The 17,445-nt window shown below is 43.7% G+C and overlaps 1 protein-coding gene across 9 annotated transcripts in view; it reads left to right on the top strand.

Moving 5' to 3' along the window:
- Window positions 1-17,445, top strand: part of Gemin5 (gem nuclear organelle associated protein 5) — a 46,163-nt gene that overhangs the window by 256 nt on the left and 28,462 nt on the right. For 5 of the 9 annotated variants that reach the window (XM_040748697.1, XM_040748693.1, XM_013111626.3 and 2 more), the window contains exons 2-9: window positions 972-1,132; window positions 2,754-2,935; window positions 5,541-5,692; window positions 5,898-6,017; window positions 8,893-9,025; window positions 11,744-11,909; window positions 12,852-13,064; window positions 13,506-13,591. In XM_040748697.1, coding sequence (XP_040604631.1) covers window positions 972-1,132; window positions 2,754-2,935; window positions 5,541-5,692; window positions 5,898-6,017; window positions 8,893-9,025; window positions 11,744-11,909; window positions 12,852-13,064; window positions 13,506-13,591 — 1,213 coding nt within the window. Of the gene's footprint in view, window positions 1-971; window positions 1,133-2,398; window positions 2,428-2,753; window positions 2,936-5,540; window positions 5,693-5,897; window positions 6,018-8,892; window positions 9,026-11,743; window positions 11,910-12,851; window positions 13,065-13,505; window positions 13,592-17,445 lie in introns of those variants that run through there. The other 4 variants (XM_040748696.1, XM_040748694.1, XM_040748692.1 and 1 more) reach the window with 2 other exon arrangements.

Here is a 17,445-nt window from a genome sequence, read left to right as displayed (position 1 = left end):
CAGTCCTTTCCGCCGTGCCCTCTGGGGGGGTTGTACCGCGGTCGCACGTGGAACCATTACTCTCAGAGGGGCTGACCTAGGCTAGACACGGCGTTTCCCGCTCTCCCGGCCTTCTTCCCTTGCCAAGGCCCCGCCGGCCCCTGGGATCCCTCCACTAGGGTTGGGGGCTGTTCTCGGTAACCTGCTCCCGCTGGGTAATTACGGGATGCTAATTTCTGTTGGATGAATGGGGTGAGTCTGAATTTGCGCCAGATGCGATGATGCTTGTCTGTGATCCCAACTACTCGAGAGGCTAAGGCTGGAGGATTGCCGCGGGTTCAAAACCAGCCTAGAGTACAAAAGTGAATTATCGGCCAACCACGGCTCCATAGCAAGATCCTGATTCAGAAGAAAATGAAGCAAACAAAAACCAGGGTTTGACGATGCGTTGTGTTATGAAATACCAACTTACTCTATTCCTTATGACCAATGGCAAGATTAAGAAAAAATGGCTTTCACGTTCACCTGTGGACTAAGACTGGCCCTTGGCCTGTAAACTTGGCCCAACAAAGGACGTGAACATTACGTTATAGATGAGAGCACTGAGGTTCAAAGAAAATGAATCCGTGGTGCTGGAGAGATGGCTCAGTAGTTAAGAGCACTGACTGCTCTTCCAGATGACCTGAGTTCAATTCCCAGCAACCACATGGCTACTCACAACCATCTGTAATGAGATCTCCAGCCCTCTTTTGGCCTCCAAGGACACATGCAGACAGAACACTGTATAAGTAATAAATAGATGTTTTAAGAAAAAAGAAAGAAAATGAACTTGTGTGAAGGTCCCGAATACTGGCACCTGGCATTTCTGTTGTCAGTCTATGGATGGTTTTGTTCCACTGTGTTAAGTGACTCCTGTTCATCTGCTTGTTCATCCAGCAGCAAACTGTCTGATTGCATAGTGGTTTAGTTAACAAGTCTGGTTTTACTTGCAGTTGTAGGAGAGTTGGTGGGACACACTGAAAGAGTATCTGGCTTCACTTTTTCTCATCACCCTGGACAATACAACCTCTGTGCCACCAGCTCAGATGATGGGACTGTGAAAATCTGGGATGTAGAGACCAAGGCAGTGGTGACAGAGCACTCACTCCATCAGGTAATGTTCATCCTGAGTCCTCAGAGTGTTTTAATATGTCTCATCCTTGTGAAGGAATGTTAGTACTTTATGTTCATTAGTTAGAGATGCGGGAAGGTCTTCCAAAACCTTTTAAGTTGCATCTATCTATCTATCTATCTATCTATCTATCTATCTATCTATCTATCATCTGTGTATCTATTTATTTATTTTACAGAGCAGAGTTTAAGGGAGGGAATGTAACTCAGTAGAGTACTTGCCTAGCATTCACAAAACCCTGGGCTTAACCCTTAGAACTGTATAAACAGGCAGGGTGGTGCATATCTATAATTCTAGCACTTGGGAAATGGAGGCATTTCAAGGGTTTCAAGGCCAGCCTGGTCTACAGGAAATGGGGGGGGGACAGATCACAAGTTAACTATGCTGTCTATTTATGAAAGTAATACTAAAGTGTGACTACATGTAGTCACTGAGTCTTTTATGTATTTTGGTAGTTTTTCTATGTGAGTTCTAGAAATCAAACCCAGGTCCTCTGGAAGACCATCCAGTGTCTTTAACCACCGAGCCATCTCTCTAGCCCTTGGCCACTAATTCTTTTTTTTTTTTTTTTATTTAAAGATTTTATTTATTTATTATGTATACAGTGTCCTGCCTGCACATATGCCTCCATGCCAGAAGAGGGCACCAGATCTCAATACAGATGGTTTCGAGCCACCCACCATGTGGTTGCTGGGAATTGAACTCAGGACCTCTGGAAGAGCAGCCAGTGCTCTTAACCTCTGAGCCATATCACCAGCCCCGGCCACTAATTCTTTTTTTTTTTTTGGTTTTTCGAGACAGGGTTTCTCTGTGGCTTTGGAGGCTGTCCTGGAACTAGCTCTTGTAGACCAGGCTGGTCTCGAACTCACAGAGATCCGCCTGCCTCTGCCTCCCGAGTGCTGGGATTAAGGGGCGTGTGCCACCACCGCCCAGCCCGGCCACTAATTCTTATCTGTGGCTGCTTTCATGAAACAACAACAGAGTTGAGGTAAAATGATAGCATGCTTACAAAATGTAACAGAGTCAATAAGTTTATATAAAATAAACACCTGGGCAGATAAGATGACCTTCCAGGTCAAAGTGCTTGTCATGTAAGCCTGATGACCTGAGTTTTGATGTATTGTTTTCTTTCTTTTATTTTGTCTGTGCATGAGTATTTTACCTGTGTGCCTGGTGTGTGTCCAGAAGGCCAGGTATGGTGGTGCATAACTGCGTTCCTAGTACTCAGGAAACTGAGGCAAGAGGATCACTCTTTCCAGGCCATCCTGGACTACAGAGTAAGACTGTGTCTCAAAAACATACAAAAAGTTCTCACTTCAGATTGAATATATTACCATACAAGGAGTTATAGTACATTACTTAAGTGCCTATAATGCGCCTAACATTAGACTGGTTTGTAGTACATTGACAGATGAGACTTAACATTAGACTGGTTTGTAGTACATTGACAGATGAGACTTAACATTAGACTGGTTTGTAGTACATTGACAGATGAGACTTAACATTAGACTGGTTTGTAGTACATTGACAGATGAGACTTAACATTAGACTGGTTTGTAGTACATTGACAGATGAGACTCATCTGGCTTGGCTTTGTTTGCAGCACACAATATCAGCACTGCATTGGTCTCCGACGGTTAAGGACTTAATAGTCTCTGGAGATGAAAAAGGAGTTGTTTTCTGTTACTGGCTTAACAGAAATGACAGCCAGCACATCTTCACGGAGCCCAGAGCCATTTTCTGTCTTACTTGTTCGCCTCATCATGAAGATTTAGTAGCCATTGGGTGAGTACCAAGTACTGTGCTGTCTGTTGATGGTTTGGTTTAATTTACGGTTCTGCTTTTCATTTTCCTTACCTTGTATACCTCAATCCTTAGAGGAAATTTGTAGCCCTGGTGTCATTTGATCTCTAGGCCCATACTTTTCCCTATTCCTCCTGTTAACATGATATTATGCTTTCTTCTCTCTTTCCATCTAATTTTTCCAGGCACCCTCCAAATATTAGTAGTGCTTTTTTCTTTCTTGGCTAACTTATACTATCCTTGGATGTGGCATTAACTCCAGAGTGTCAGGTGACTCTGTTCTAGGTCTGGCACCATGTAACTGAACTAGGAATACATGTATCCTTGTGGGAATATATTATTTATGATTTATTAAAGCTTGTCTGAGGAGTCAGAAAGCAAAGCCAGCCTCAAGTTATAGAGATCAGGCAGTGGTGATACACACTTTTAATCCCAGGATTTAGGATTAAAAGGTAGATGGATCTCTGTTAGTTAAAGGCCACATTGACTACACGAAATTTATCCAGTCCTAAAAGAAACAGCTCACAAAAGGTGATCTCAGCACCTGGAATCTCACACTTTATTCCCAGCATTAGGGAGGTATGTAAGACAGGAGCAGGGTCTCAGAGCTGGCATTCAGTCTCAGAATTAGTCTCTAGCCACACTGAGGAGAGCATAGCAGTCTGAGTGAATCTGAGGAGCAGTGAAGTTGGGAGCAGTCTGAGGATCGCCCGCCCCTTTGGTCTGAGCTGAGTGAGGTAAGAGCTAGCAGCCGGCTGCTTTGCTTTTCTGATCTTCATCTTGAAGCTTGAACCCTAGTGTCTGTCTCTGGGTCTTTTATTTATTGTGCTACATATCCTAACATGTTATCTCACGAACAGGACAGACAAATAAAGCCAGTTTCATGATACCATTTATGAAGCATTTGGGTGTACAAAACAAAGTTGTTTCTTGGGAACATTTATAAAGAAAGGCTAGGGATGCTAGAATACAAGTCAGAAACATTGGATACCTCTCAGAAAGCAAAGCAGAAATTTGGTGGTGGTGGGTCACATAAGCTGTTAGGTGTTTTGTTTTTGTTGTTGTTGTTTTGTTTTGTTTTTTCGAGACAGGGTTCCTCTGTATTGTTTTTGAGCCTGTCCTAGAACTTGCTCTGTAGACCAGGCTGGCCTCGAACTCACAGAGATCCGCCTGCCTCTGCCTCCCGAGTGCTGGGATTAAAGGCGTGTGTCACCAACGCTCGGCTTTTTTTTCTCCTTAAACTAGGTAGTAGATACTTTAAAGTGGTGGTTTCTCAACCTTCCTAATAGTGACCCTTTAATACAGTTCTTCTTATCTTGTGACCCCCAACTATAAAATTATTTTTGTTGCTACTTCATAATTAATTTTGTTACTGTTATGAATAGCAATATAAATATCTATTTTCTGATAGTCTTAAGCTACCCTGTGAAAGGGTCATACAGGGCCATGATTCACAGATTGAGAACCACTGGTTTGAGGTTTGTTGTTGTTGGTGTGTGTGTGTGCACGTGCGTGCGTGCGTGCGTGTGTGTGTGTGTGTGTGTGTGTGTGTTTAACATGTATGAATATTTTACCTGATACATTTGTGCACTAAGTGTTTGCAGTGCCCTAGGAGACCAGAAGAGGGCATCAGATCCTCTGGGATGAGTGACAGATGGTTGTGAGCCACCTTGGATGCTGCAACTTTAGATGTTCTGGAAGAACCATTCCTTATAGGCCAGACATTCAAATACATGAGTCTGTGTTTCTATTCAAGCCATCACACCATGTAACAGTTCTTGTTAGGTTTGTAGTCAGAAAGTAGTATCAATTGTGGAGGTAAAGGTGTATCTCCTCTGGTAGAGTTTGTTTAGCATGTACAAAGTCCTTGGTTCATTCCCCAGTATTACATTAAGCAAATATGTTGGCACATGCCTGTGATCTCATCACATAGTGATGAATGCACGTAGTGGGTTTGTGGCCAGTATGGGATGCATGAGGCTGTCTCAAAAAAAGGAAAAAAAAGTTTATTAGCTAGCTGTCTTTATTTTTAGTAGCATTTTTAAATAATTTGTTTCTGCTTTCAGGGCAACAGCAGCAATACAAACAAGCTGTAAATCTAGCCGGTAGTTGGAGGAGGGGTGGAAAAATGGAGAAAGTCATGTCTTTTTTAATTAAGAAGCCTTGAAGGTTTGCAAACAGCTGTAAAAGGAGGTGGGGCATGGTGGGAAGGGAGTCTTCAGAGAAAAGAGTAGAATCTAGAGTCTCAGGTCAGACCTGCAAAGGATTTGAGCTAGTATCTGAAGAAACAAAAATGAAGAAAAGGGAAAGTTATGCTGCTTGGGTTAGAGCTTAGAAAGGTGAGAGGCTTAGCAGTGTGAATCTGCAGGCCCTGCAATATTTCTTTTTTTTTTTCTTTTTCTTTTTTTTGGTTTTTCGAGACAAGGTTTCTCTGTATTGTTTTGGAGACTGTCCTGGAACTCGCTTTGTAGACCAGGCTGGCCTTGAATTCACAGAGATCCGCCTGCCTCTGCGTCCCGAGTGCTGGGATTAAAGGCGTGCGCCACCACCGCCCGGCGCCCTGCAATATTTCTAATGTATTTTTCAGCTACAAGGATGGTATAGTGGTTATCATTGACATCAGTAAGAAGGGAGAAGTCATTCACAGGCTTCGAGGTCATGATGATGAAATCCACTCCATAGCCTGGTGTCCTCTGTTTGGTGAAGACTGCTTATCCATAAACCAAGAGGAAAACTCAGGTAAGACAATAGAAGGAGGTTCTATTCTTTTTAGACATAAAGAACTAAGTGTAGAATTGCAACTTCTGAATTATAGGTAAAACTTGAGCCTCACAGATCAAACTAGGAAAGGGAGAAAGAGCTGAGTTTTAGAAAGTAACTTTTTTTTTAATCACAAGTACCTGTTCATTGTCAATTAAAAATAAAATTGCCATCTCTTTCCTAGAAGAACCTGACATTCCCAATGGGAAGCTTATAGCAGAAACCCCTATCACAAAAGGCTGCTACTTAGCCACGGGAAGCAAGGATCAGACCATTCGAATCTGGAGCTGTTCCCGAGGACGGGGTAAGGTTGATGCCTAGGATTTGTCCTGCTTTCATTTCTGTGGTGAAATAACTACAACAAACTAACTAGAGGGAGTAAGAGTGAAGTCAGCTTACTCCAGGTTTTGGTTCATCATTTTATTTTATTTTTTAATTTTTTTTATTTTTTGGTTTTTCGAGACAGGGTTTCTCTGTGGCTCTGGAGGCTGTCCTGGAACTCACTTGGTAGACCAGGCTGGTCTCGAACTCACAGTGATCCGCCTGCCTCTGCCTCCCGAGTGCTGGGATTAAAGGCGTGCGCCACCAACGCCCAGCTTCATCATTTTATTTTTTAAAGATTGATTTGCTTTTGTTTTATGTGTTTGGATATTTTTCATACACATATGTCTGTGTACTATGTATATGCTCATGGAGGCCAGAAGAGGCCATTGGATCCTCTAGGAACTGGAGTTATAAACTGTTCTTGGTCACCATGCGGGTGCTGGAAACTGAGCCTGGCATTTCTAGAAGAGCAACAAGTCCTCCTAACTTTTTGGTTTTTCAAGACAGGGTTTCTCTGTGGCTTTGGAGGCTGTCCTGGAACTCGCTCGGTAGTCCAGGCTGGTCCCTCCTAACTTTTGAAGCATTTTTCTGCAGCCCTATACAGTCCATTGTTTTAGAGAAGTCGGAGTGAACTTGAAGCAGCTAGTTAGATCCACAATTGGGGACAGTGTGTGCATGCACACCTACTGCTCCGCTTTCTCTGCTCTTCTACAGTTCAGTACCGAACCCAAGGGTGGTGCCACCCATTTATAGGCTGTGCCCTAGCTTTGTTTCTGTTGCTTTAATAAAACACAGACCAAAAGTAACTTAGGGAAGGAAAGGTTTTATTTCAGCTTATTGGTTGCAGTCTGTCATTGAAGGAAGTCAAGGAGGAACTTGAAGCAGAAACCATCTGCTGGAGGAACACCACTGGTAGCCCACTCCCAGGCTTATGCTCATCTGGCTTTCTTGTACAGCCTGAGACCACCTACCCAAGGGTACATCCCATTATGGGCTGGCAATCACGACAGCTCCCCACAGTTATGCTCAGAGGCCAAACTAATCTAGATAATACCTCACGGAGACTCTCTTTCCAGGTTTTCTGTATTCTGGCTCAGTGTCTCTTTGGTGGCAAAGCCTGTACTGCTACAGTAGAATTAGCTACTTGTTTTACCTTATTCCAAGAATATCATCTGTCCATCCAGACGTTGGTGACACATGCTTTTAATCCCAGCACTTGGGAGGCAGAGTCAGGTGGATTTCTGTGAGTTTGAGGCTAACCTGGTCTACAGAGCTAGTTCCAGGACAGCCTCTAAAGCAATACAGAGAAACCTTGTTTGGAAAAAACAAAAAAAAGAATATCATCTGTCCAAAATCTGTTATCATAAAGTTGCTATCCCTTGTATCCTGATTAGAGTTCTCTGTTCTGGACATCTGGCCTTTGTGTCTATTTTCTGGTGCCTTCCAGAAGGCAAGGATCCCTGCTTTGCTGAAGGAGCCATTCCTGTCATGCAAAGCAAGGCTGTCCCAGAGCTTGCTGTGTAGACCAAGGTGACCTCAGAATCATGGCAATCCACCTGAGAGCAAGATCTTTACTGTAAGGACAGGAATAATGGACTTTGCTTGATTCTTAAGAGTGGAAAACACCCGAGTTATAGCTCCTAGAGACGAATGAGAGCAGATGATACAGTCCAGCATGTGCACTGTGCACATGAACAAGCGTGCTGTGTTCACATTGTCTTCAAATTTTTATTTACTGCTGTTGGGTAGAGGGTACATGCATATGAGAGTCAGAGGTGGCTCTAGATTTAGCAGTTCTCATATCTTGGTGTGGGTTCTGGGGTCAGACTCAGGTCATCAGATTTGTGTGGCGAGCACATTGACCGCTGAACTATCTCACCAGAATCACCACTTTGTTCAAATTAACCTAAACACACAACCCCCAACTGGACCTCCCAGGACACCTGTCTAAGGATCACTGAACATGATGGCTGTGCACAGTGACCTTGGGTTCCCCTAGGAAAATTCCACTGTTCTGCAATTGTTGAAAACCTTGGGTCGTTCTCATTCTACTTAGTAACTCATTTTTCCACACATAAAATATTCACGTGTGTGTATGTTCATGCTGTGCACACATGTTTCTGCAGGCCAAAGAATAACCTGTGTTACTCCTACTCAGGTGACATTTAAAGACACGATTTCTCACTGACTTGGAACTTGACAGGTCGACTAGACTGGATGGTTGAGCAGGGAGCCCTGCTGCTTCCTCCCTAGCGCTTGGACAAGCATATGCTACCATGCCTGGTTTTTCATATGAGTCCCAGGGATCAAACTCAAATCTTAATGCTTGCAAGCCAGCCAATCACTTCTAAGAACTGGGCTGTCTCCCAGCCTATCTCAGACAAAAATACTCTTCATTTTTCAAGTTTGCAGATAACCTGTAAAAGCTTGTTTGGCCTAAATGACTAGATTGGAATTAACTTCTTTTATCTTAGTAATGCCTCCGTAATAAAAGGAGATGCTTCTTCTTGTGTGTACACTTGTTGTTTCTCTCAGTCTTGTTTTTTGAGACAGGAGCTCACTGAACCTGTAGCTCAGTGATGAGGCTAGACTACTAGCAGCTGGCCAGCAAGCTCCAGGAATCTGCCTGTGTCTGCACCCCCACTGCAGCGGACTTCGTTTTAGTGGGTGCTGGGGGCCTGAGCTGAGGTCTTCGTGCTTGCATGACAAACAATTTACTGAGTCATCACTCTAGCCCCAGAGATTTTACTCTAACTTAACAAAACAACTTATAGACCTTAGAATTGAGGATTTCTGGGAGGTTCAGGTTACTCTTTCACTGTCTTGAGAGCACTTGACTTTCTTCTAATTTACAGGTATAATGGTTTTGAAATTGCCCTTTCTGAAAAGAAGAGGAGGGGGTGTGGACCCAACAGTTAAAGAACGCCTTTGGTTGACACTTCATTGGCCCAAGAACCAGCCAACACAGCTGGTATCCAGTTGTTTTGGGTAAGTCTGGGGGTCATGCTTTCTAATAAATAACGATTTTCCTGTTCAGATTCAGAGATTTCCAGGCTTATTGTATGTTCAGAAAATGGAGATATAGGTGGCACACGCCTTCAATCAAAGCACTTGTGAGGCAGAGGCAGGTGGATCTCGAGTTCAAGGCCAGCCTGGTCTACAGAGGGAGTTCCAGGACAGCCAGGCTAAACAGAAAAACCCGGTCTTGGGAAAAAAAAGAAAATAGAAAAATAGCCAGGGTTTATGCTAACCATTGTTGTTCATCTTTTCTTTTCCTTTTTTGTTTTTAAGACAGTCTCACTTATGGCACAGATTGGCCTAGAACTTAGGATTCTCCTACCTCGGCTTCTCAAGTACCTCACCTTGCCCAGCCATCTTGGGATAATAATTGAAATGGTAGATGGGAAAATTTTTGAGGCCTATGCTGTTTACTAACAGAATCATGGCTCCTTGGTCTGCCCTGTCATTTCCCCCCACCTATGCACACATGTACATGCTAGTTGAAAGCCCTAGGTGGTTTGACTTAGCTGCTCTGTAAACCAGGATTCCCTGGTTCAGTTCATTGGCATGAGCCACTCATAATACTCACCTGTTTATACGGGTATTCAAGGGGTGCAGTTGAGAAGCACAGGGCAGCATGTGAGAGAGAGAAGGCCTCCCCATTCCTTTTTTGGGTTTTATGGAGTCATCATTACATACAGCCATTGGTGAACAGCTTATCTTTTTTTTCTCTCTCTCTTTATTTAAATTAGAAACAAACTTGCTTTCACATGTCAATCCCAGCTCTCTCCCAATCCCCAGGGAGGGTGAGGCCCTCCATGGGGGATCTCCAGAGTCTGTCATTTCATCCAGGGCAGGACCTAGGCCCTGCTCCAAAAGTCCAGGCTGAGAGAACGTTCCTCATTGTGGGATGGGAACCCAAAGTCCATTTGTATGCCACGGATAAATACTATCCAAGTCTCCATAGATTGCCTAGGCCTCCTCACTGACACCCACATCCAGGGGATCTGGATCAGTCCCATGCTTTCCACCTAGCCATCAGTCTGGGAGTGACCAGTTTATCTTGATCCCTCCCCTTCCTTAAGATTGGACTAGGATAGCCAGGCATTGGTGGCGCACGCCTTTAATCCCAGCACTTGGTGGGGGCAGAGGCAGGTGGATCTCTGTGATTTCGTGATCAACCTGGTTTACCAGAGCTAGTTCCAGGACAGCCTCCAGAGTCACACAGAAACTCTGTCTTGAAAAACAAAAACAACAACAAGAAAATTGGACTGGGACTGCAAGTCACTTCCGTATTCTGCCTGGGTTTCCTGAGTGACCAACCCACATCTTGAAGCTACCTGGAAACTGCAGATATCAGCTAAGTGTGCAAAAGATACTGCTTCAGAGATACATGCCAGAAAAGAACAAAGACTAAATACAGTGCCAAGCTGCCCCCGATTGCCAAAGACAGGCAAAGAATTGCACAGGCTAGTCCTTTGCTTTTAAATAGGACAATACAAAAGAGCAATTGCAAATCGCCTCAGATGTTAGCTCTACCTCCTCAAAAAATGATAAACCTTGAACTTTGCAAATTTTTGTTTACTTTTATAAATTAAAACTACAGATGAAGAGAGATATGTTTAAAATAGATTTACATGAACGTGGTAGCCCATGCCTAAAATAGCCAGTCCTTTGGAGGTTAAGGCAGAATGATCTTCAGGCTAGCTCGGGATACATAGCAAGACTCTATCTCAAAAAAAATTTTTTTAAAGATTTATGTATTTTCTTGTGCATTGGTATTTTGTCTGTATTGTATGTATGTCTCCTGAAACTGAATTCAGACAATTGTGAGCTGCCATGTGGGTGCTGGGAATTGAACCCAGGTCCTCTGGAAGAGTAACCAGTGTTATTAACCACTGTTCCATCTCTCCAGCCCCTCAAAAAACTTTAAAACAATAGTCTTGTATATTGAAGTTTCAAGAGTAAAAGAGCACATGTGTCCTTCCCTCGTTACCTCGCAGAGGCCCTTACTTTCTCTATATAATTAGGGTGCTGTTGCAGTTTCTTTGCTTTGTTTTAAAATATTCAAAGTTATGTATTTATGTGTTTGCACATGTATGCCGTGGCACATGTGTGGAGTTAAGGAGACAGCCTTCAGGAATTGGTTCTCTCTTTGCATCATGTGGATTCTAGAGACAGGACTCAGATCAGGCTCTATGTAGCTGTGGCTGTCTTGGAATGTGCTCTGTAAACCAGGAACTGACAAATCCAGTTCTGTCTCCTGGTGCTGAGATTAAAGGCATGTGTTGCTGCCGCTACCACCACCTGGCAAAAGAACAGTTCTATTTGGATACATAATGTATTTGTAAAACAGAAAGTATGGCCACCAAGGGAGGGGGTATGCAGCAGGCCCAACAGTTGGGACCTACAGTTTAAGCTGCTTGTAAGCTCTGTCAGAAACTGATCGACTCACTTATAGATTCTGGAGGAGTGTTCCCCATGGCAGACCCCATTCTCCTTGTGAGAACAGTGTGCATTCTGCTTCCTGTCAGGGAGCATCTTGAGCTGAGAAGAAGACATAGTCTCTCTCCTTGGCCATGCTAATCTTTGGACTTTGGAGTTACCATAGGAGCAGTTACCACATTCTTCTGCCACTGAGGTTCCAGACCTGTCTAGACAGCCATACTCTGACATCTGGTGAGAGGTGTGACGTTGTTCTTTCAGAGGTGAGCTGCTGCTGTGGGACCTCACCCAGTCATGGAGACGGAAGTACACGCTCTTCAGCACCTCAGCAGAAGGACAGAATCACTCCAGAATCGTGTTCAATTTGTGTCCTCTGAAGACTGAGGATGGCAAGCAGCTGCTATTGTCCACATCCATGGACAGAGATGTAAGAACTGGCTTCCACCTTTGTTTGGAGAAGTGGTGTGTCATGGGGATGGGGCTGGAAGGTGAATGGCCTCATACACATCTGCATTCCAGGCTTTGGAGGCTGTCCTGGAACTAGCTCTTGTAAACTAGGTTGGTCTCAAACTCACAGAGATTCACCTGCCTCTACCCCACCAAGTGCTGGGATTAAAGGCATTTGCCACCAATGCCTGGCTATCCTAGTCCAATCTTAAGGAAAGGGAGGGATCGAGATTAAACCCTGCTGTCAAGTGGACTGGATATGGCCACAGCAGAGGCTATGAAGAGTGGCTAGAGACACTTTTGTGGGGAGGGGAGGTTCGAGACTCTCACTGCCTCCCAAGTGCTGGGATTAAAGACATAAGCTACCACCTTTCAGCTAGAGACATTTTGGAGACAGGCCTCTAGCCTGGTCTGGCTTGAATCCCCCATTACCTTGAACCTCTGACCCTTTTGCCTCCACCTTCCGAGTGCTGTAACCACATCTGATTGTACTTGTGGTTGGAGCCATGGCCTCATGCTAAGCAGATGCTCTACCAACTGAGCTGTGGTCCTAGCCTTGATTTAGGCATCAGTTTTCTCCTGAACCCCCTGGGAATGAAGTGCATGACTGTCAGACAGCAGCTCTTGGTACTCTGTGGAGGCCATGCTCATTCTTACAGGGTTGTGAGAGAGGTGGCTAGCAGTGCTGTGACCTGGGGAGGTGGTAACCCTATGCTCTTCATTACTGATTGGGTTCAGGATGCTGAATTCACTAAACATTCCTGGGCATGAATGTGCAACTAGATCCATTTGAGCTGTGACTAAATTACATAAGAGAGGCTTCTTCCAGTTCCCTCTGGAAGAATTCAATTAAATCCCATTTGAAATATTTAATTCTTAACCCCCATTTCTATGCTTTTCTGAACCTGTACTCTTTTTTTAGGTAAAATGTTGGGACATGGCCACCCTGGAGTGCTGTTGGACATTGCCTTCTCTTGGAGGTTTTGCCTACAGCCTGGCCTTTTCTCCTGTGGACGTGGGCTGCTTGGCCATAGGTGTTGGGGACGGCATGATCCGGGTGTGGAATACACTCTCCATAAAGAACAACTATGATGTTAAAAACTTCTGGCAAGGCGTCAAGTCCAAGGTTACAGCGGTAAGGGGGCTTCTTGGAAATTTTTTCAGGTTCTTTTAGATACTGCTGGAAGTCAAAAGATGTTTAAAGGTGTCTGTGATGAAGATGAACTTCTCATGGTCTAAGCTCTGGATGTTTGAGGGGTGTGGGATTGGTATGTGGGGTGGTGAGAATGCAGTGATTGTAATTTTTCTTGCTGCATTTACTTATTTGTAAGTGTGAGGGTGTCAGTTCTTCCTCTTCATGTGGGCCTTGGGAGGCTGAACTCAGGCAGTGAAGGCTTGGAGGCAAGTGCTTTTACCTGCTGAGCCCTAACTGGCCCTTCATCTTGTTTTAGTCCTTCTTGTTACTATTAAACAAAAGAATTAAATGAAGAGCAACAAAGTTTCCCATGAAACAGTCAGGACAGCATATGGACTCCTTTTTGTGCACTCATCTCTCATCTGGTAACTTCTCTTGTAGCTATGCTGGCACCCAAATAAGGAGGGCTGCTTGGCGTTTGGAACTGATGACGGAAAAGTAGGACTGTATGATACCTGTTCCAACAAGTAAGTATGGCGACTGTCCCTCAGCTTAGTGACCAGAACATTTGTGATGTAAGATTTAACATGACGTTCATAGACCTGGCACACAATAAAGCTGTTTTATAGTAGAATTTTTTGGCTCTGCTACTGAGGTTCAAAACTCAGAAATTTCTTTAAAAAGTTTTTTGAGGGACTGAGGATATAGCTCAGTGGTAGAGACCTTGACTGGCCTAGGTTTAACATCTAAGACTCATAAACTGAGAGATGGAGGTGCATATCATTAATTCCGGTATTTGGTAGGGAAAGGCAGGAAGATGAAGAGTTGTAGGCCAGGTTAATGTACACAAGAGACCCTGTCTCAGAAAAGAAAGAAAGAAAATGAATGAGAAGAAATTCATTTTCTAGGTGATGACAGTGTAGCCTGACTGATATTTAAGAACCACCAAGATCTGATATTTAAGAACCACCAAGATGGTACCTGGCGTTGGTGGCACACGCCTTTAATCCCAGCACTCGGGAGGCAGAGGCAGAGGCAGGTGGATCTCTGTGAGTTCGAGGCCAGCCTGATCTACAGAGCAAGTTCCAGGACAGCCTCTAAAACAATACAGAGGAACCTTGTCTCGAACCCCCCCCCCCAAAAAAAAGAACCACCAAGATGCACTGGAAAGATGACGCAGTTAAAAGCACCGGCTGCTCTTCCAGAGGACCTGGGTTCAAACCCAGAACCCATGTGTCAGCTCACAACTGTCTGTAACTGCAGTTCCAGGGGATCTGACACTCTCACACATACATATATGCAAGCAAAAAAACAAACAAAAAAAATAAACAAAAACCATTAAATAATTAAAAAAAAAACAAGAAAAACCAATGACTTTGTACAAAAGTTTCCAGATACATACAAAGCTGAAAGACTAGTGGAGACTACATATGTTCCTTTTCTGTTTTATTTGTGATTCTTGATGTCTTGTGTGATCAGTCTCAGGGCTAGAGATATAGTTGACTTGTAGAGCACTTGCCTAGGACACAAAAAAGAAAAAGTGCTTGGACAGTTCGAAGATGAGACCGGGCAAGGTGGTACACGCCTTTAATTCCAACACTTGGGAGGCTGAGGCAGGTGGATCTCTGGAGTTGGAGTCCAGCCTGGTACATTTTGACATTTTTCTCAAAATAAAAACAGATGCAAATGCAATGTGAAGGTGGTATTTTGTATAGTTGTAAAGTCCTATTATAACTGAGAAAGTTTGAAACTTTGTGATATGCTGCCATCAAGAACATAGACATAAGTGAAAGGTAAATGTTTTCTGTTTTCTGAGGTAGTTTCTGTTTGGGTTCCTGTGTCATACTTGGTTGTCTCTTTGCTGTCTTTCTCTGGAATACCCACTTCTTTCCATAGCATTGGTACATATCCATATCTTAGCTCATCTTCTAAACCTCTTCATCTTGTACTTGTCTGGCTGCTTCCTTTTTGCCCGGAACTCATCTCTTGATGCCACTTTTTCTGTTGCCCTCAACTTACTGCAGAAGCTGCCTCACCTCTCAATAATCCTTAGCACAGGTGACCAAATTCTGGAAGAGCCATGAGCCCAAGTGTGATGTGCTGTATGTGTCATATACAGTCTTAGTGTCTATAAAAAGTGTAAAATAGGGATAGAGAAAAATAGGGTTAAGAGCACTGACTGCTCTTTCAGAGAACCCAAGTTCTGTTCCCTGCACCCGCATTGTGGCTCACAACTGTCTGTAACTCTAGTTCCAGGGGATCTGATTCCTTCCCGCCTCCACGGGCAATCAGGCACACGTTTGGTGAACAAGTAGATATAAAATGCCCATGTTCTTAAAATCAAAAATAACTTTTTTAAAAAAGAATATAAAGTAGCTTATAAGTAATCTTTTTATTTCATTTTTTTATTATTTGGTGTTTTGAGTCAGAATTTCTCTGGGTAACAGCCCTAGCTGTCCTGGAACTCACTCTGTAGACAAGGCTGGCTTGAACTCACAGAGATCCACCTGCCTCTGCCTCCCAAGTGCTGGGATTAGAGACGTGCACCACCACTGCCTGGCTGTAATCTTTTATTATTGTTATTACTTGTTTTGAGGCAGCGTCTCATCCATGCTGGTCTTGAACTAACTCCCTAGCAGAGGCTGGCCTGGTCCTCCTAGTCCTTCTGTCTCCACATTTGCTGTTTTGGATTATAAGCATGTGTCACCTCATATAATGTTTACTTTAGTGAGTTATTTGACACATACTAAGTCAATCTCACTTGTTCCTTTGCCTTTTTTATTTTATTTTCCTTTTCATGGGGATCATGTCTGGCCTCCTTTGATCTTTTTTGACTATGACTTCTAGTGAGTTCTAGCTTACATTTGGGTTGTATTTTTGACTCAGACTGTATATTGACACAGCTGCCCTGATTACAGGTTAGACCTGCTTGTTCAGTTCAGCAGCCCCCTGCCACACATGGCTATTGATACTGAAAGGGATTGAGATTAGGTGAGTTTAAAAATACAGGACTTCATTTATACTGGCCACATTTCAAATCACAAGAGTAAAATGTGGCTCAAGATGTTGCTTTCTAAGCATGGGAATGGAGTGGGCTTAGTGTTCCATGTCAGGAAGAAGCAGGATGACAGTCTCAGTGTGTGTAAATAAAATGCTGTAGGAACTCACCCATACACACTGATTGCATCCTGCTGGCTGCTTCCACGCCACAGCACCCTGGAGTGATTGGCAGACCACAGGCTGCAGAGCCTGACTTGCTCACTGTCCCTTTATAAAAAAGGATGTGAGAGCCATTTCTACTGCAGAGGTACTCTCTGTGTGTCCTTCCTCCCTCTGTCTTACCTGTTTCTTTGCTGTCCTAGAATTCTGTCTTAATCATTTCTCTACTGCTGTGATAAGATACCATGACCAAGGGAATTTACTCAAGAAAGAGTTTAATTTGGGTTTCACAGTTCCCGAAGGTGAGTTCATGACCAGCATGACAGCAGGCAGGAGGGCATGACACTGGAGAGTAACTGAAAGTTTATATCTAATCCATAACCTGGGAATGGTGCTGACTTTAGACACCTCAAAGCCCACAGTGACACACCTTCATCAAGGCCACACCTTTGCAAACAGGACCAAGAATTCAAACATAACAACCTATTAGGACAACTCTCATTGAGACCACCATAGGCCTCATGAATGCTAATCATCCAAGTCGATTCTCCAGTCTATATGCAGTACTTTAAGTATTTATGTAGAACCTGTGTCTGCTTGACTATTTTTCCCTTTTTGCTGAAGAACTGTTTCAAAGGTTCATAACTAAACAAAACTATGTTGACTTCAGTAGCACCAAATCATCCCATAAGCTAGGTAGTCAGCCTACAGTAGTTAAACCGTGAGGTAGGATGGAAGGTGTCACCATTAGGTGTCAGAATGGTTTATTTTGTTGCTTTGAACCAAAGAGATTTGTACTGTCTCTCAGTGTTGTAAGTGTGTCTGATACTTTAGTCAGTTGCATGGTTCCTTCAACACGGGTTCTGGAGTTCTAAATCCATACCTAGACTATGATTGACACTAAAAGTCGTAACAGTGCTGCCTGTCAAGCTTGCTGCCTCTAAGAGCAAGACCCCTGAAATATGGTAAAAAGCTTTAGAGATCTGCCTTCTTCCAGGCTTTATTGTAGTTTAAGAATGTGGTTCTGGCTGAGCTTGACTTGGTGGTGCACACCTCTAATTCCAGCATTCAGGAAACAGAGTCACGTAGTGAGGCCCTGTCTTTTGGGGTTATGGGGAGGTTAATGGCAGAGGGTAGAAGTGAGGTGGCCTGTCATCCCTCAGGTTGGGTCACAGCCTCTGTATTCCTTTGTGGCTACAGAAATGCCAAATGTTTGGCATTG

Source organism: Mesocricetus auratus, unplaced genomic scaffold (assembly GCF_017639785.1).
Source record: "Mesocricetus auratus isolate SY011 unplaced genomic scaffold, BCM_Maur_2.0 Super-Scaffold_100007, whole genome shotgun sequence".
Classification (NCBI taxonomy): Eukaryota; Metazoa; Chordata; class Mammalia; order Rodentia; family Cricetidae; genus Mesocricetus; species Mesocricetus auratus.
The sequence above is the reverse complement of the archived record's forward strand: the minus strand, read 5'-3'. Positions and strand labels throughout refer to the sequence as shown.